At 43.9% G+C, this 19,596-nt stretch overlaps 1 protein-coding gene across 1 annotated transcript; it reads left to right on the top strand.

Moving 5' to 3' along the window:
• The first annotated feature begins 291 nt into the window (after nucleotides 1-291).
• LOC133975351 (macrophage mannose receptor 1) lies at nucleotides 292-19,596 on the top strand. The gene is made up of 50 exons (XM_062413282.1): nucleotides 292-352; nucleotides 2,554-2,699; nucleotides 2,809-2,921; nucleotides 3,003-3,133; nucleotides 3,661-3,884; nucleotides 3,999-4,105; nucleotides 4,197-4,315; nucleotides 4,416-4,551; nucleotides 5,133-5,215; nucleotides 5,350-5,469; nucleotides 5,554-5,655; nucleotides 5,738-5,896; nucleotides 6,008-6,090; nucleotides 6,293-6,437; nucleotides 6,538-6,582; nucleotides 6,696-6,863; nucleotides 7,268-7,387; nucleotides 7,576-7,686; nucleotides 7,796-7,828; nucleotides 7,923-8,085; nucleotides 8,536-8,678; nucleotides 8,765-8,899; nucleotides 9,038-9,195; nucleotides 9,741-9,885; nucleotides 9,984-10,038; nucleotides 10,161-10,227; nucleotides 11,095-11,228; nucleotides 11,344-11,387; nucleotides 11,525-11,698; nucleotides 12,219-12,373; nucleotides 12,619-12,732; nucleotides 12,864-12,979; nucleotides 13,486-13,640; nucleotides 13,729-13,934; nucleotides 14,007-14,184; nucleotides 14,262-14,486; nucleotides 14,588-14,757; nucleotides 14,850-14,920; nucleotides 15,635-15,735; nucleotides 15,849-15,968; nucleotides 16,555-16,692; nucleotides 16,775-16,929; nucleotides 17,025-17,124; nucleotides 17,247-17,482; nucleotides 17,761-17,944; nucleotides 18,078-18,326; nucleotides 18,443-18,625; nucleotides 18,778-18,837; nucleotides 19,090-19,235; nucleotides 19,318-19,596. The coding sequence occupies exons 1-50, from the start codon at nucleotides 292-294 to the stop codon at nucleotides 19,360-19,362; spliced, it is 6,531 nt and encodes a 2,176-aa protein (XP_062269266.1). The 3' UTR covers nucleotides 19,363-19,596.

Raw genomic sequence — 19,596 nt, forward strand, 5'->3', positions numbered from 1 at the left:
GGTGACAAACGGCAGCAGGTTGTAGGAAATGAGTCAAGAGGTCAAAATGTCTATCATCTGTGTTTTACTGCTTTCAGTCTTTGGACCCTTGTCAGATGCTGAAAAGAGACAAACCAAAGAGAAGATGCTCAGAAGTCTGATGACTGGCAGCTGGAACACATCACAGACACAAACAGACACACACAAACACACACATTGCCAGACTCTGGGAGAAGTTTGGAGAAAAACCACATTAACTCTATTAGGATGTTTAGTAACTCACCTTGAGAGGTGAATATAGAACTAGTGCAAATGGATGGGGGACAAAGACACCTCTTGCAGCTGCTCTGCTTCGCTGCTCTTCTTATTTGTGGTGAGTCTCTTTGTTTCTTTGATTTTAAGTGCGGTATTATCAAAAAAGATAAAAAAACTTTAAAAAAAGTAATAAAATATTAGTAATTTCTATGAAAGCCGTATTGCATTCACTTGAAAATAACTAAAAAGTATTTCCCTAAGGTTATTATTTTGTGTCCTCTGTATATGGCGGCACTTTCACAGCAAGTGGAAGTTTTTTATTTGATCTGTTAACAATTTATAAAACTAACATTCGGCTCCAAAAATATTCAATAATCTTAATTTGACTAATAAATCAAGTTGATCAAAACAAAAAAAAATTGTATAAGTCCCTAAGCTGTATGATGTTTGTGTTTGCACAATTTTTAAATAACACAATTAAAAAAAAACACATATGATGTTTATTTTTCAACATGATAATTTACTTGATAAAAGTATTAAAAGAGGGTTGTGTTTTTCACAATATAAGATGGAAAGAAATAAAAAAAGTACTACAATATTAGTAATTTCTATGAAAGCCGTATTGCATTCACTTGAAAATAAATAAAAAGTCTTTCCCTAAGGTTATTATTTTGTGTCCCCTGTATATGGCTGCACTTTTACAGCAAGTGGAAGTTTTTTATTTGATTTGATAACAATTTATAAAACTAAGATTCGGCTCCAAAAATATGCAATAATCTTAATTTGACTAATAAATCAAGTCGATCAAAACAAAAAAAATTGTATAAGTCCCTAAGCTGTATGATGTTTATTTTTCAAGAGGATGATTTACTTGATAAAAGTATTAAATTGAAAATAATGAAACAAAATACACATTCTATCATGGTCTTCATTTTTTTTTCTTTTTTTTAAGAAAACTTATCTCAGAAAAACAGACTTTTTTCAAGCGAATGCAAAACGCTTAGAGTGAAATTTGAAAGAAATGAATCATCTTATCAGAAAATAGAGATGACGCATTTGTATCACCGAAGATCTTAGATTGTGAAATAGTTTAAACAAATTAAAAAACAACTCTCACTTTATTTTGTATCAGACCTCCTAGTCTTCATCATTGCAGGTGGAGAAGAAGGCGACCAGAGCAGCTTCTCTCGTGCTAAACATGTGACTCTATAGTGTCTGTAAAGTTGTTAAAGTCAAACATTACCCAAATATTTGTGTGCGGTGCTGAGGTTTGCCATTCACCATCTTGAGAAATAACACATCAGCAGCTTCTTCTTGTTTTACTGATCAGCCACCGGAAGTAATCAGATTACTCACATCCTGGATTTTCTTTGATTAAAATACCCCATCATGTCTGTAACACAAGTCTGCATTTACTACTAGTGGTTGGTTTTTAAAAGCCCAAATATTATTATTATATCAACAGACAGTTTAGATGTAACCCCCCCCCCCTCGATTAACATGAACATTTTTAAATATGTTATTGATACAACATTGAATAGCAAACAAACACTTGGACAGAAATATAAACTTAAGACATCACAACGAAGGCAATATGTTTATCTTTTACTCAGAAAGCTGCTGTTGACATTTATAAAACACATAACTCGTTTCTTCTTCAACATAACCCCTTAATGCCTGAATTAATTTCCAATTATATAAAAAAAATATTATTTATGTTTTTGGCTGTCATACAGATGCTTAATTAATTGGAGATTGTTAATTTCAATATATCATATACAATAGATATGAAATTAAGATATGATGCAAATAAGCGACATTAGGCATACTGGGGCATAACCTTAATTTAACACATTTTCCGGTCTCTGGTATGTAGATTGATGCTGCTTTTGCTTGAAATTGAATAACAACATATTTTTCTGTACAATCATTGCTGTTCCATCATCACAGTATTTCAAATACAGCTTAATACCTCAAAATAACTTTGCTGCACAGTCCCAAGGGGCTTGTATATATTTTCCACTCCGACCACTAGATGGCGGCAGAGTGCTTCCAATACCTTCCTTGGTCTGTGTAGTATTTGCACCATTAGGCACAATCGTCACCTCGGCGGCATTAAGACCGGAATGGGGTTTGAGGACGAATTCGCGACATTCGTCCACAAGGGGATAATTCACAAAGAGTCATCTAATATCGTTTATTATTTGTATATATTTTAACATGAGCTGCTTTACATTATTACTTTGCTCTGTTCTTTTGTACTTTAAATTCTTTTGTAATAAAAAACAAAACAAAAACATGCTTTTGTTGTATGTTCAGCCCGTGGTCAGTGTCAGCAGGGCTGGAGGGAGTATGAGAGCAAATGCTACTTCTTCTCAACCGACACAAAGTCCTGGTTGGACGCCAATGCATTTTGTCTGGAGCAGAACAGCAACTTGATGAGCATTCAGGACATTCATGAGAGGGTGAGCTACACACAGACACAGACACACACACACACACACACACGCAGACATCCCACATGTTGTTATTTCTCACACTGGGTTGATGTATTGCCGGGTGTGTTTTCTCTAGCTGTGGGTGAGAACACAAATCAGCACAGACAGCTTCTGGATTGGCCTGAATGACCGAGTGTCAGAGGGCGTGTGGGAGTGGAGCGATGGGAGTCCTTTCATCGAGTATCTATCGTAAGTAACACTCTTAAATCTCTCATGTCACACGAAACTCAAAAGTACATTATAAGTTTGGTTTCCTCTCTGCTGTTTCAGAGACTGGAGGCAAGGCCAGCCTGACAACTGGAACGACGAGGACTGTGGTCAAGTGGTCGGGTCCAGCTTTGGACAATGGAACGATGAAGACTGCAGCGTGGCGAGGAAATACATCTGCAAGCACCTCAACCGTAAGTCCGCCCACTAGTATCCATAGTGATTTAGACCCTTTCCCTCTTTGTCGTTGTGTATTCTCACCCTCTTCTACAAAAACTTGTACAAACTTGAATCTCATGCAGGCTGACTAAGAACTTTAACTTCACTATACAAAAATATACCTTTTCGAACCTAATTTCAGCTTGTGGCAAATATAATAACCTTAATTTTTATAATTGATTGATTAAAGTATACGATAGGGTACATTTAAACTCTACCAAATACATCTTGTGTTTAGGTTTTCTGCATTCCTATGAAATCACAAAACAAAAAAGCTAAGCCAGTAATAGATTGAAACACTTCCTGTTTGGAACAATCAGGACATTTGATTGTTTTTTGAACTTCACCTTATGTTTCAGGTCTGAAATGTTCAATCATTTAAACATGAAACCATTTTTTTAAAAGCTGAATTAGATTTTGACCGAACCCGCCAAAGGAAAAGCTGATAGACTCAGACCTCTCTCACTGACAGGATTAATCACACTATATTTCCCCCCCGCAGCCAACCCTGGGCCACAGTGTGACCTGGCCAACGGGTGGAGGCCGTACGGTTCCAACTGCTACAAGCTGAAGGCCGACACGAGGAAGAGCTGGTCAGCAGCCAGACTCGACTGCGTGCAGGACGGAGGGGACCTGCTGTCCATCACCTCCGCAGCCGAAGAGCAGTACGTCACAGGGACACTGGACCAGTCACGGTTTGACCTCTGGATTGGGTTCTCCACACTGGTGAGAGGAAAACCAGCGAAAGAACCTTCACTTTCTCTTCTCCCTGAATTCCTTCAGTATCGTTGCATTAAAATTGACTATGAATCAGTGTGAAGATTCACTTTGTGTCTTCAGAAATGCAACAAGATGTCCTGTCAAGTTGAAGTGGGAAACAGCCAGTTCACCTGGAGTGACGCTAACACAGAGGCTTACACAAACTGGGCCGGCGGTGAACCTACAGTGTAAGATGTGACGTATAACACACACACCTGTCGTTTCCGTTCATCCTTCCATTTGTGCAGTCATGCTTTAAACAGGTCTGTTCTCTGACAGTGACACACAGTCGGGCTCATGTGCTGCCATAATCAAAGATGCGTCGGATCGATTCGGGGAGTGGCGGTCACATGTGTGCAGATACGAGCGTCCGTACATGTGTAAACGACCACTGAACAGTAAGCTGGCTCGTTTGAGAACTACACAGATAAGAGTCGTCGAGCTCCGGTGATACGATCAAAGTAAAATAATCTTTTTCCTGTCGTGTTCCTCCTCCAGCCATCTGCCCCGATGGCTGGTCGAGCTTCGCCGGCTCTTGTTATTGGCTGGTCAGTAACATCAACCTCTTGACCACCTGGCACGACGCCCTCACCAAGTGCTCGGATATGGGGGCACACCTGCTGATTATAGACAGGTAAGGAAGAACACAATGGATAACAGTTTTAATATTCTACTTTTCGCTCTACTTTGGTCTCCAACTGATCCTCAGGGAATTGCGCGGATCTATAGACCCTAAATATCCCTAAATTTGTTGTGGCGAATAAATAAATAAGTCAAAATTAACACGATCCTTGTGTTATAAAATATCTCCATTGAGACGGGAACACAAAACTGACTGCAAACGCTCAAACCAAGCCTGCCAGTCCAGTAGGTGGCAATAAAGGAGTTGATTCATCAAATACCAGAGAAGAACAATGTGAACTTATCTCCTCAGCCAGTTGTAGAGATTTGAAAATGGTCTTTTACTTATATCGCTGTTGTCATGTGGAGGAGACCAAACGCAAAGGAAAAAGTTTGTTTTGCAAAATATCCACATTAGTTAGACAAGGCCATGGGGAGATCACCCAATGAAAGCTTATTTAAAGCAACAGTTTCAATGTATCATTGTACTGCAATGTATCCACTCTACAGTCGTAGGACACAATCTTCATGGTTGTAATCTCTGAATCACATAGTGAGTTGCTGTTAAATGTTTTTCCCGTTCCTCGTTTGCAGTCAAGAAGAACAGTTCTACATAAACGGTAAACTTCCAGACTTTCACCAAGTGGACATCCCTGACATCTGGATCGGTTTATCAGGTTCTCTGCACACTGAATGTTTTAATGCTCACCATGAAACCATAGAAAAGATGCGTTGTTATCTTCACAGTAAATGTGATGTGTGAACACGCCCCTTCAATGTCTTTTCCCCCTCTGGTTTGTGACGTTACCAGATAAAGACCAGGATGGAGACTTCAGGTGGGTGGATAAATCCGCAGTTACTTTTTCGAACTATGGTCCCGGCTGGCCCAGAAACACTGCAGGTGTCTGGGACTGTGGACAGATCTTCACAGGTAGGACACACACTCTTCCAGCTCTAAACTGACACCGAGGCGTCTTCTGACGTCCACATCAGCTGAGTCCACGTTCTCTTCCAGGAAACTATGATGGCAAATGGGAAACGACCAACTGCTTCAAGAGCTTGGGTTACGTCTGTGAGATGACGGGTGGACAGAATACGAAACCAACCTCACCTCCTGGTCAGTCGGACTGAATAAAACAATTTTTGGCACACCGTCTCGTTAAAGGTTTGTCAATAACCTTTTAATTTGTTTGCTTCAGATTCCCACTGTGATCCTGGACACTTGTTGTACGGGGACTTCTGCTATCATTTCGAGACTGAGATGGTGAAGAACTGGCACGATGCTGAGGCCCACTGCAGCAGAGAGCAGGGTCACCTGGCCAGCTTCCACTCACAGGAAGAACTGAGCTTCCTGACCGGTGAGCTACAAAAGAGAGAATATGGTCCATATGGAGGAGAGAAAAACTGAAGGAGCTAAAAACTGTTCCTTTAAATGAACTTGCTGATCTTGTTCTTTTCTTCTTTTGCAGCTCACATGCCGGCAGAGTCCTGGGTCGGTTTGAATGACATCAATGTTGAAAACCAGTTTGTGTACACCGATGGAACTCCAACAGTGAGTGATAAAGACAGAAGTAATATTAGCTTTTTGGAAAAATGAATCACTAATTAATTTTGTAGAGCAATGCAAATCCAAATCTGTGGATTTCCTGCGGAGAGCCTGTTCTGTCCAATTGTCTGTGTTCAAAAAGGCCTTGGCAAAGACTGATGCTGCTTGTGATAAAGCATTTAATATATATTTTTGTTCTGGATCTCAGGACTTCCTTCTTTGGGAATCCAACCAGCCCGATAACTCGGAGGATAACGAGGACTGTGTGCACCTCAGAGGCATGACTCACGCTGAAGCTGGCAAACTAAATGATGACATCTGCTCTGCCACCAAGGAATATATCTGCAAAAAAGGTCTGATCCTCTCATCTTTCTCCCTTGATGCTCAATCCTTGGGCCTCTTGTTGCATTCATATCCTAGTTTGGAGTTCATCTTTGTCTTGTCTCTTCACAGCCAAGGGACAAGGACCTCCTCCCCAGCCCCCAACATCTGGACCAGGTTACCTTTATACTACACTGATCGTTAAAGCTCAGCCTTCTTCAGAGACGGCTCAAACGTGTGTGTTAATCTGGATGTGTCTATTTTAAAGCTGTCTGCTAAATTTGTTGCAGGATGGAATGATAAATGTGGTTCCTGGATGTCGGACCCTTTCAACGACTACTGCTACCTGTTCAACTACCTGTCCATGAGGACGTGGGCCGAGGCTCGAGCCGACTGCGTCAACCAGGGAGGAGACCTCATCAGTATCACTGATCCCTACGAGCAAGCCTTCATACAGGGTGCCACTTCCTCACGTCTCTATTCCAATTATTATTATTTTCTGAATTCAGCCTGTTTTTATACATTGACATAGTGCATATTACATATCTACACTTATTGTGTCTGTCCAGTAATGTCTTATTATACTTATCAGGTGGGTGAGGATCTAAATACAGAACATTCAATATTACAGCCTATTATAATGTCATTGTTTCTTCAGGAAATCTAATCTCATGATCAGACCCGGTTTGGGTTGCTCATGAACAAAAAGTGTACATCACAGGTAACATAGATAGAAAGATAGAGTGATAGATAGAAAGATAGAGTTATAAAAGATTGATATATAGATGGATAGATGGATAGATGGATAGATGGATGGATAGATTGAATGATTGCATTAATATATTTCTGTTATCTTACCCAGGGGTGATCCAGACGAGTCCCACAGGGATCTCACTGTGGATGGGCGGCCATGACTCCATCACTGAGAGCGGCTGGGAGTGGATGGACGGCTCTCCGTTCAGATACATTCGCTGGAGCGCAGGTTCATACCAAACACAAATATATCTCACATAATATCTGTGATAGTTCATTCAGACACTTGGAGAAATCAATGAAAATCGTTCCCCTTCTGTTATCAGATGAGAAAGGGGGATTGAGAAGAGTTGGAGATGGAGAGAGGGGTGTGAGGAAGACTCAGATTCTCTTCCTCCTTTTTGTCTTCTTTCACAGGTAACCCAGACGACTACTATGGGGAAGACTGCCTTTCTATAGTTATTAACAGTGGCTACTGGAATGATGACAACTGTGAGAACAACAGAGGATACATCTGCAAGCGGAGAGGTGAGACGTGTGGCAAACAATGTTGCCACTGGTCCAAAATTGAAAACTAAGACAATAAACAGAGTATCGATAAATCTTGTTAAAACCATACTGATGTTTCTCCTGTCAGGAAACCTGCCCGAGCCTCCTCCACCCCACGATGGTAATGATACCTCACTGTTATTGCTATTAAATGGGTTATGATCAGTTATATTCGGTTCACAGTTCACTTGATGGGTAACGTCTGGCTGCTACAGGTTTCATGACAGCGCTGGTGTGCCAGGACTCCTCCGCCGTCCTCCACTGTCCAGAAGAAAGTGTCATCAACATCCAGTCCGCCTTCTACGGACGGAAGAGTGATGACATCTGTCCACATCTGGGTGGATCAACAGGTGCTGTAGCGAAAGGAACTACACATAGGTTCAGAGAACACAGAGCAGATAAAAGCGAAAAACACTATAAATGTAAAATCCACATGGCTCGGACGGTTAAGTGCAGTCTCTGATTTGTTTTGGGGCGAGAGTTCCAGAGGGAGGGGGCAGAAAATGCTGAGTGGAGGTGAGAGGAGGTGAGAGGAGGTGGGAGAAGAAGGGGGCCTGGTCATGGTGGGATTTTGACTTTGAATTGGATTTGTTGTGGGAAGGGCGGGCGTGTGAAGATTGTGACGAACGACGGGTGAGCAGTCGAACAACAGAACTATAAGACGTTAGTAGCTAAAATCCCAAAAGGTTTAAAGAGACCATTAAAAGGCCAGCTGTCAGTGTGTGTCATTGCCTCCTGACTGGTAACTAACTGCTTCATGTAAATCCTGATGATTCCCCTCTGCTGTTGTTTGCTCCACCAAACGTTCTCGTCAATCTGTGCAGAAAGCTGCACAGTGGAAGGTGTCCTCCCGATGGTAAGGAAGTCGTGTGACAACCGACCCTTCTGCTTCGTGTACGCCCACACGGAGGAGGACCCCTGCCCGGCCGTTTCCAAATACATGGAGATCGTCTACAGCTGTGAACAAAAAGGTAGTCTCCCATTCGTGTTCTTGTCCTATCGGGATTGTCCTTCATCAGTCAGATCCTCTAACGTGCTGTGATCCGGCTGCTCCCAGTGTGTCTTCACGGCCTGGGTGTCGAGGATGGAAACATCACAGACTCCCAGCTCTCTGCTTCCTCCTACACTGGGGCTTTCACTCCCAACAAAGCCCGTTTGAATGGGAACTCCTGCTGGATGCCTTCAGGAAACCGTACGTACACATGTGAAGTACTGTTTTGCTTTTTGGCACCAAATAGCTTCTTTATTTCTGTTGAAGTTCAGCTTAAGTCAGAAAATGGGACAAACTGGTGTCATCAAGTCAATCTAACATTAACTGTTATTTCTCCAGCAACTTCCAGCTGGATCCAGGTGGACCTGGGCCAGACCAGAAAGGTGACAGGGGTAGTGATCCAGGGTTGTCCTCAAAATGACCACTGGCTCACTAAATTCAAGATCCAGCACAGTATGGACGGAGCAAACTGGACTGATTACACAGGCGACGGGCGGGTGAGTAAACTGAGACTAACACCGTCTTGAGTTTTGCCAGGGGCTGAGGTTGAAGATGGCAGCTTCAAAATGAGTCTGATGCTTCACTGACTTGGAACTGAGAGAACTGGGCCATTTTCATTCCCTCTCCTCACCCTGTCCCGCTTTCTTAGCTTCATGTAACTTTGTTGAGTGGGTACGATCTCATGTGAGAAGGGAAGAAGTGTAAGTCAGAATCAAGCCCAGGAAATCAAGAGTGATGCTGAACTGTAGATCAGCTCAGAAGTCATTGAAAATCTGAATTGACTCAGCCAGGAAACTTTTCAAATGTGAAGAATTCTACACAGAATTTGCTGTCTTTATCACAGCAGCAGCTCTTTGATTCAGGAAGCTGTGGATAGGATTGAAAACCACTTGATCGCTCTGACACAGAGCCCAGGAGAATGATTCACCGTGTGTGGCAGCAGAGGGCGCTGTTGCTGACTAAAAGATACACAGTGTTACTTTAGCAGCCAAACAGTGAAGGAGGAACACAGGTGGTGATTCTGGACTTCCCTTCTTTCTAGTTTCTCCCAGGTTCAACAGACAGAAACACCCCCGACACTCAGCTTCTGGGTTCACCTTTGGTAGCCCAGTACGTCCGTATCCTCCCGCTGGACTTTAGCGGAGAGGCGGGCCTTCGATTTGATGTCCTGGGATGCACCCCAGAATGTGAGACACTTGTTGTTACCAGCAAAATTGTGAAAACGATATGTGATACTGCCCTGTGCTTTCACATGTAAACACTGAAAGGCTTTGTGGTCCAACAGATGCGATTGCATGCGTCACAAAGCCCAACTTCAACCTTGCCAATGATCGAATGACGTAAGTGGAACCTGAAATAATATTTATACACATGTACTGATGTGACATTTCTAATCTGTTTGTGTTACAATGATATTTATTTGATATTTGTATTGATTATAAAAATCTCATGTCTACGTCAGTGTCCACTGTCCTGCGGGCTGTGCCAAGGCATATTACAGCGTCTATGGCACCTCTGTGTATCGTGGGGTAGGTGACTTTCTACTGCGATTCAAGCCAGCCGACACTCGCGTCCCTGTGGTCAAATCAGCCGACACAGAAATTCTACTGCGCGCATTTACTGACATTTATGGTAAACGCATCCAAAGCGTTTTTTTCAAAATAAACTGTTGACATGGAGCAAATACAAAATATATAACTGAAAAAGAAATGGATTGGATTATATTCACAAGAAGTATATATCGTCGCACGTGTCATTTTTATGAATAGCATTTTGACTCTATCAGTTTAGAGATTTGACAAAATAAAAGTCACACATTTTTAGCTTCAAGTAGCTCATTTCAGGATATTTCAAAGTACTGTAAAAACACTTTGCTCAATAATTCCAGAGAGAGACTGATATGCCTGTGTTCATGACCTCTCAAATATCAATGTACTGAATATCGAACATATTTACTGTATAGATTAAGACATTTTTCAAAGTAAAGTCCAACATGTGTACAATCAAATCAGTTCATTTCAGGATATTTCCAAGTTCTATAAAAACACTTTGCTCAATAACCTCAGAGTGAGACTGATATGCCTGTGTTCAGGACCTCTCTGACTTTAAATATACTGAAGAGCAAACATTTTTACAGTATAGATTAAGAGATTTTTCAAAGCAAGAAATCATTTTTTCAATGATGCATTTTTTTATCGGCTCCATGTCAACAGTTTTTTTCGAAAACCGGACGTAGGCCCACATGTGTTCTTCCCCTAATTTCGAGTACTCCTTTGCCGTCCCCTTTCTGGGTGGTTTGGATGCGTTTACCATAAGTGTCAGTGTATGAGTGCAGTAGAATTTCTGTGTTGGTTGATTTGATGAGTTTAAATCCAGCACAAAATTCTACGCAACAGGACTCAAACATCTGTGCAGCAGCGATCCACGCTGGAGTGATACTAGACGAAATTGGTGGAGAATGCACTTTGTTGAAAGCTGCGGGCCAGGACCTCTACCCCGGTTCCACCAGGAACGGCATCACCTCCAGACAGTACGTCTAGTCCAGTCGAGTCCAGGCTCAAACTTGAGCTTCATCCTTAATTCATTTTTTGGTAATTTATTGCAACAGACCAGTGAGGTTTCATTAATGAGTTTACTTTCTCAAGATACGATGGAGACTATGCTGTATCGTACATATTTGCAGATGGGGGTGAGTTTTCCATGCATTTATAGTCATTTGAATTGTTGTTTTGTATTTCCTCTAAACAGGCCCTATTTATATATGTTTAAATAAAACTTAAAGGTTTTGTGTGTTGTATATTTTCCCTTCTCTTCTGTCCTCTGCAGAGCTGAGGTGCTCTGGGCCGGACTGGTATGAGTTCGGGGACTTCTGCTACAAACCATTCGAAGACAGAAAGACGTGGCACGATGCCCGCGACACCTGCAGGAGCCTGGGAGCTGAACTCGTCTCCATCCTCTCCATGACTGAGCAGACCTGGCTGGAGAGTTACATGTACATGGGTACGGTGAAAAACCACAGAGGAAATCTGGTTTGATGTGAAGATGATGTTGTAGGATGTGAGACTGTTGAACGGAGGTAGAAGTGAAGGTTTTAAGGACAGTTTAAACTTGAATTATTTATGAATCAACAAAGAGTTGGAAGCATCGACAAAAATGGTTCCAAAATGTCTGAAAGTATCGAAGAAAAAATACACAATTACAGGTCATATAGTCCCAGCCAACGCCTGGCCAAACAATAATTAAAATGAATAAATATAGCAGTTCAAATAAAAAAAATAAAAAAATCTATTTAAACCAAAGGCATGTCTGTCTTAAAAAAAAATATGACTCTAACAAAAGGTTACTTAAAAGTGTGTCCGTTCATCTTCTTCTCTAGTTCGCATGCTCAAGAGTCTCTGGTCAACACACCGAACCTCAAATTGCCCCTGACGGTCATGTGACTGTAACGCAAAGCGCTTTGCAGATACAATGAGAAAAGTGCTTTAAGTCAACCATAATTTACCATTTCTTCCTTCATAAGCTACCAATGATGTGTGGACCGGTCTGAACGACCTGTTCTTGACGGGTATGTTCGCCTGGTCGGACATGCATATGGTCACCTTCACCTACTGGGCTCCGGGGGAACCCAACAACCACGGCGGCTTCAGCGAAAACTGTGTTGAGATGTTACACCAGGTGAGACGAGACCGAGAGAGAGAGAGAGAGAGAGAGAGAGAGAGAGAGAGAGAGAGAGAGAGAGAGAGAGAGAGAGAGAGAGAGAGAGAGAGAGAGAGAGAGAGAGAGAGAGAGAGAGAGAGAGAGAGAGAGAGAGAGAGAGAGAGAGAGAGAGAGAGAGAGAGATTTACACTACACATAGAATTCCGCCGCATTATTCATTTTTTGCAGTGAAAATCAAGTCCTTTGTTCTCTCTCTGTTCCAGACTGGACGATGGAACGACGCCTCCTGTTCAGAGCTCAACACCTACATATGCAAAACACCCAAAGACCATTACCCCCTGCCCTCCGTGAAACCCACCCAATACGGATGTCCTCAGGTACCACGTGTTTTATTTATGCCTTTTAAACAGAAACTGATTTACACAATACTTATTCATAGCTGTGGTGTCGGTTGTGTGCACGGGTTGGGGGGGCTGTAATAAGCTCATGACTCTAATGCGTATATCAGGGGTGGGATGCTTACGGCTACGCCTGCTACTGGATGGAGGAGACCCCCCAGAGCTGGTCGGATGCTAAGGTCTTCTGCACGGAGCAGAAAGGCTTCCTGCTGCACATCGGAGACATGTAAGTCTGAAAAGAGCCAGTTCAAACAGGAGAGATGTCTTTCCCACCACCAGTATTCTGCAACGGTTGTTTTGAAAGACTTCATTGTTTAGCTATTTAAGTTGTTTGTGAAGATCCGTGACCCAGACATCCTGAAAAGCATAATGCCTTCAAGCCGGCGACAGTTTGTCCGCTCGTCCCATTCTTGTGAACGTTGTATCTCAGGGACACCTCTAGAGATCTCTTCATATTTGGTCAATTTAGATTTTTTTTGAAAACAAGCATTCACCAGGACTCAAGGATGACATGAATTTGGAGGTCAAAGGTCATGGCAACCTCGCGAGTCTTTCTGTTTTACTTGTATTCACCTGCACCCCCTGTCCTTCATCATCTCTTCAATTAATTCAATAATTCCTTCTTATTTAATTACGTTTTTCTACTTAAACTCTTGCAATGGCCATTATGAGTGCTGATACAGTCTCGTTTATGAGATTTTATCACACTGACAAATTCCTCTTCCCTTGTAGTTATGAGCAGGCGCATTTCACCGTGGAGTTGTCGGGAAAAACAGGGATGTGGTGGCTGGGCCTGCGGGCTCGCGGAGGCACATCTGGAGGGGTGGACTACATCTGGGACAACGGCTCCCCTCTGTCCTTCACTCACTGGGACAGAGACCAGCCAGGTACACAACAAACACCGACCAGAACAGGACAAGGGGGACACGGCGGGAAAAACCCTGATTTTCCCTTTTTTTTTTACCCCATCTGTAGATAGCGGGGATGGGACCTGTGTCGCTATGACAACCGGGCCGATTGGTGGTTTCTGGGATGACAAGCAGTGCTCTGAGAAGCTCGCCTTCATCTGTGAGAGACCCAGGCCGGACATCACCCCACCCACCAGACCCCCGACTCCTCCTCCCGCGCAGGGCTGTGCTGAGGGCTGGACGGGCCTGCCTCACTTCAGGAACTGTTACAAGGTAAATCGGGCAGAAAATGAAACACCGTAGAACCAAAAATGTCTTTATGATAACTGATTTATTGGCTTTCAGCTCTTCCACAATGTGGACTGGTCCCTGAAGAAGAGCTGGGGAGCCGCACACGAGGACTGCGTGTCCAGAGGGGCCGATCTGGTCAGCATCCACAACCAGGAGCAGGAGGAGTTCCTGTCTCTGTACAGCAAAGGCAGCACAAAGTGGATCGGCCTCAAGCACAACCCCACAGAGGGAGGTGGGTAGGATGCGTGTTGCACAGGATGAACCCCGGTGGAGGCTTATGGGGATCCAAATAATGAGACTGCTTTCTAGGTCATACTTGGAGTGACGGCTCACCTCTGTCCCACACCAACTGGGGCCACGGGGAACCCAACGACCACGAGGACCGCGAGGACTGTGTGGAGATGGTGAGCAGCGCCAATGGGACGTCCTCCTGGTGGAACGACCTCAACTGTGACGCTCACCAGGACTGGATATGCATGATCACTAAGGGAAGGACCCCCATCCTGCCCCCCGTGCCCCCCCCTCCACTCCCAGGTAAACTCTTCCCCTCCAAGTCATGTTTCTGCTTTTATAAGGCCAGATCTATTTTACATTATAATTCTAACACACTTTCTTTCTCACGCCTCACCCCTCAGCCCCCGACTGCGGAACCAACGTTGGCTGGAGGAAGAACAACAACATCTGTTACTACTACAACGACACCGACGTGGTGGACTTCCACACGGCCATCACGCGCTGCTACCATGAGAAAGCCTCGCTCGTCTCCATCCACAGCAAAGAGGAACAGGCCTTCGTCAACACCATGGTATTCATTGGATTGATTTCACAACCTCTACACAGCAAATGCACAGTAGAATATGTTGGATATGTTGAATATGTTGCATGTTCTTTTTCCAGGTGGGGACAGGGCGTGTCACTGCAGCCTGGATCGGATTGAGGATGATCGGCATTGCGAACGGACAGTACCTGTATGTATAAAGGGTCGGGATTTAGTTTGGGTCAAATTTAAAGGGAATGATAAAATCAAAAAAAAATTGCTCTGTCAAAGGAGGTTTTATTTTCATCTGCAGCTCTTTGTCTGTTAGTGAGCAGGATTACACAAAAATTACTGGATTTAATACCACAACATTGAGTGGAAGGATGTGGTGTGGCTCAGGGAATTCTTTCCCTTTTACTTTGACATCGTGGGATAGGACGTTTTCCTTTGAGGAGAAGGTTTTTTCAGCCTCTCTGTTTTCCCAGTTCGAGGATGGTGGTTGTTACAGGTTTCTAGCTCTATTTGCTACGATAATGTGGCCTTACCTCTAAGACTTGTTTTAATTTGAATGGATTCTCGGGCCTTAGCAGAAGTTTTTGCTGTACTGAGGGCAGTTTTTTGCTGCATCATACAGCTCAGATTTGAACGTGTGGACTGTGATGAAGGTGTGACGTTAGACATTCTTTAGATGCTCTACAGTGAATAATGAAAAGTCATTTAGACTCACAACACATTTGGATGAACTGTGTCACGTTAAAGTGCCGAGAGTCCTTTGTTATTAACATTCATTTCCTCAAGGGGTGGTTTTCAAGTCAAACTGTATGATTATAAGCCACAAAGCAAGATCTGCTCCAGAAACCATGTATATTTTTGTGTCGTTGATACAAAAGGTCAATGCCAAGATGTGTGTGTTTTATCCTCACAGCTGGATGGACCACTCCCCTGTGACGTACACTCACTGGGCCTCGGGTGAGCCCAACAACGCCAACGGGGAGGAGCAGTGTGCTTATATGAACAGACATCAAGGTACTGAAATTTCCTAAATAATCAGAAAGTCATCTGTTTATGAACTGTGCGTGTTTACCTAACACCCCCCCCCCCCCCGCTGGGTATTTACACTGAGTTCTGTTTTTTTTTAGGTGGATGGAACGATGCCAACTGTGGTCGGGCCGCAGCAGGTTACGTCTGCAAGAAGCTCCCCGGAGACAACCACACCCCTCCTCCACCCACACAGCCCTGGGAGGGGAACTGCCCTGAAGGTAACATACACATCTTAAATAGAGACATAAAACACACAAATTGATATAGTTCATAAATAAAACAACACAGATTATATGTATAGATATGCATACTTGATATAATCTATTCTTATTGTCAGTAAATACCATGAAAAGAATATATCCACTAACTAACTAATGTATCCTCTGATTCATCAAGGCCTGATCCAGTTCATCCCTCTGAGCCATAGAGCGTCAGTGTGTCACGTATTAATCCTCTGCAGAAAACAGATTCCGAATAAACACACAATCTACTACTGTTTGATCAGTGTTTGCTAAAAACTACAGTTCCCAGCTGCTACTGAGACAAAATATGGGATAAAATCCAATAATCAATAATTCAAATAAATAATCAGCAACACTTCGGGATGATGTTGGATATTGTTTTGTATATTTTTTATAAATAAAACGACGTAGTCTGTACATTAAGCTTTAATCTTCATTGCCCACCTCTCAGTGACGAGCAGATGTAAATCATTTGTCTCACATACACAATTTTTGTGTACAGGAGTCAAGACGTATGTGTTGTTAGCTGGAAGTTGCTTCTTTCCCCCTTCGCTCTCCGCAGGTTGGATGCGTTTCAAGGACAAGTGCTTCCTGTTCAAAGGGAAGAAAAATGATCTTAAAGGCAACTGGTCCTTCGCCCGGAGCTGGTGCAAAGACCAAGGCGGAGAGCTGGCGGTTATTGATGACCAGTATGAGAATGGTGAGCGCAGAAGGGAAGTACTCTCTCAAAGAATGAATGAGTCCAGCTCAGAGTGTTTCAATAGTTTAATCGTCTCCTGTAGACTTTGTGTCCAGCTACCTGAGGGACCTGGAGCTCCCCACCTGGATCGGCCTGTCCGATCTCTTGGCAGAGAACCAGTACACCTGGAGCGACGGGGTCAGCCCAGTGCTCTACACCAACTGGAAAGACAAGGAGCCCAACAATGCAGGAGGAACGGTGAGGATTCTTTAATAACCTGCTTTATTTCTATGATAAGTGGAGCAAAGCAGGTTCAAACTATATTACATTTCAGCTTTTAACTCTCTGAACAGGAACACTGTGTGGCATTGAGTCACGGCCCCCTGGTGACGGGCAAGTGGAACGACGACGCCTGTCACAAGAATCACAGCTTCATCTGCTACAGGCAGAAATGTCAGTAACAAGCCCAGTCGTCATTCATCCACCTAAAACCAATTTAAATCATTGATGCAGCTAAATCATCCCGGTTCAGGCCCGAACTAAAATATATATTTCTCCATCTCGCTCCACGTCAGCCAGCAGCATCGCGCCTCCACCCCCAACCCAGAGCCCCTGCCCGGTGGGCTACGTCTCCTGGTATCAGAACTGCTACAAGCTGGTGGAGGAGCCTGCGACCTGGGACGCGGCTCAGAAAGCCTGCGAGCACCAGGGAGGGAACCTGGCGAGCATCGACATGAGCTACGACCAGGCCTTCGTCGCGGGAGTGGTGCTGCAGGGCAGAGCCGACGCCTGGATCGGACTCAGGCGCAAGGTGGAAATACACAACAGTCAGACTGAAGTACCTACAGACTTAAAACTAATTATAGCCCCTGAAAACGGAGAGTCCTTGCTAACAAATATATCCTCAAATCCTTATTTTTATTTATTAAAAAGCTCAACTAATCTCAGTTCTTAACAAACAATATAACAATCAGAAGTTAAAGTACTGCATTTATCTTATCTTAGTTATTTACAAAGTTATACCATCAAGTTTCACTAGGAAAACGACTTCACAGGGGGAAACAAAGCTCCCACTGTCTTGTGATGCAGGATGACAGCTCGTACACGTGGACAGACGGCTGGCCCGTGTTTTTCACCCAGTGGGGCCCAGGAGAGCCGAGCAACATTAAGGACGAGGGCTGCGTGAGCATGCACGCGTCACGCGGGTTCCACGGGACCTGGAACGACACCAAGTGTGACCAGGCCAAGCCTTACATCTGCAAGATCTCCTCAGGTACAACTCACACCTTCGCTTTTCCCTCCCTCTCCGTCCCAGCTGGTTCTGTAACAGGGATCCGGAGCTTTGATTCACAGTCTAAAGCTTGAACTGTTGATAAAAACTGGTTCATTGAACGTAACTTCCTCAGAGACCCCGCCACCCACTCCCGTCCCTGGTGATGGGAAGTGTCTGCCTTTCTGGATCCCCTATGGCCGCCACTGTTACTTTGTGTACAACCAGCAGACGGGCTTCTCCTGGCCGGACGCCCGACACTACTGCCAGGAAGTCAGGGCAGAGCTGGCGTCCATCCACAGCCGAGCGGAGGTGGAGTTCATCAGGAACCTCAACTATACCAAACATCACAACATCTGGATCGGACTCACCAGGGACCGCAACTGTGAGTGCAGCCGTGGACAGAGGAACCACGATACCTCGTCTTTCCGACATGGACGATAACTGATGGCTGATAAATGACAAATACACGCCTGAACCTTTGCGTGTTGGGTTTTTCAGTTGGCTGGGGCTGGACAGATAAGACGTCTCTGGGCTTCCTGAACTGGGCTCCCAGTGAACCCAACATGGCCTTTCACCCCGGGGACGTGGCCGAGGAGAACTGCGTGGAGATGTATGGCGACGGGCGCTGGAACGACAACAACTGCCTGCAGAAGAGAGGGTTCGCGTGTCGCCACCGCCAGTGTAAGGAGAAGAAGGAAATCTATATATTCTAAAGAAATATAAAAGGCTCTGTGTTTTATTTCTGTTTTCAGGGCTCTGAGGAAATTAAAGAAAAGATTTTTTACAGGGATTTGATGAAAAACTAAACAGATTCTTGTAACACTCTCTTTCAGATTACACAACAGATGATGGCGGGAATCCGATTTTCCCCACCGATGGTCCAGGTGTCAACGGTAAGTGTGAAAAAGTGCTGAATCCAACTTCCTTAACATGTGTGTGTTTTCTTTTGGCCTGCTTTGATAACTCGAGTTTTAACCAATCTGATGGATCGCAAACGTTTCTCCGTTGCTTCTTTGATCCACACTAAAATGTCACTCTTGGATACATTGCCCAAAACCCGACACTCATGGTCCCTCGAGGATAAATCGTACGTCTTTGCTGATCATGTGACTTGTCTGGTGTACGACGCCTGTGTCTCTGTACAGATGGAGGCGTGATAGCCGGTGCCGTCATCGCAGCCTTGGTGATGCTCATCTTGATAGCTGGAGGGCTGTTCTACCTCTTCAGGGTGCGCGGTTATAAACTAAGCGCCATTAGCCTGCCAACGCGCAAAGTCACCGTCATTGATGTGGTGAGTTATCGATCAGCCAAGAAGGATTGGTTCAGTGTTGAGAACGATGTGCCCAAATTTGTCGTTCTTGTTTTTTTTTCAGCCTGCTTTCAACAACCCCAACTTCGAAGGAGACTCCGACACATAAAACACCATCCAAGTTTTGTACAGTGAATTTAAACAAATCAGTAATAATGTAGTTTCATGCGATGAAATGCTATTGTATATACAGGTATCTTTATAAACTAGAACATGTCATGTTTCCAGGAATTATTGCAACACATGTCAAGACTCATTCAGAAAATTCCATACATTCTCTTAGTTTGATGTCTTTCACCACCAAATATGAAATTGTGTGGAGTAAAAGAAAAGTCAACAATGA

The sequence above is a fragment of the Platichthys flesus genome, chromosome 19 (genome assembly GCF_949316205.1).
Source record: "Platichthys flesus chromosome 19, fPlaFle2.1, whole genome shotgun sequence".
Classification (NCBI taxonomy): Eukaryota; Metazoa; Chordata; class Actinopteri; order Pleuronectiformes; family Pleuronectidae; genus Platichthys; species Platichthys flesus.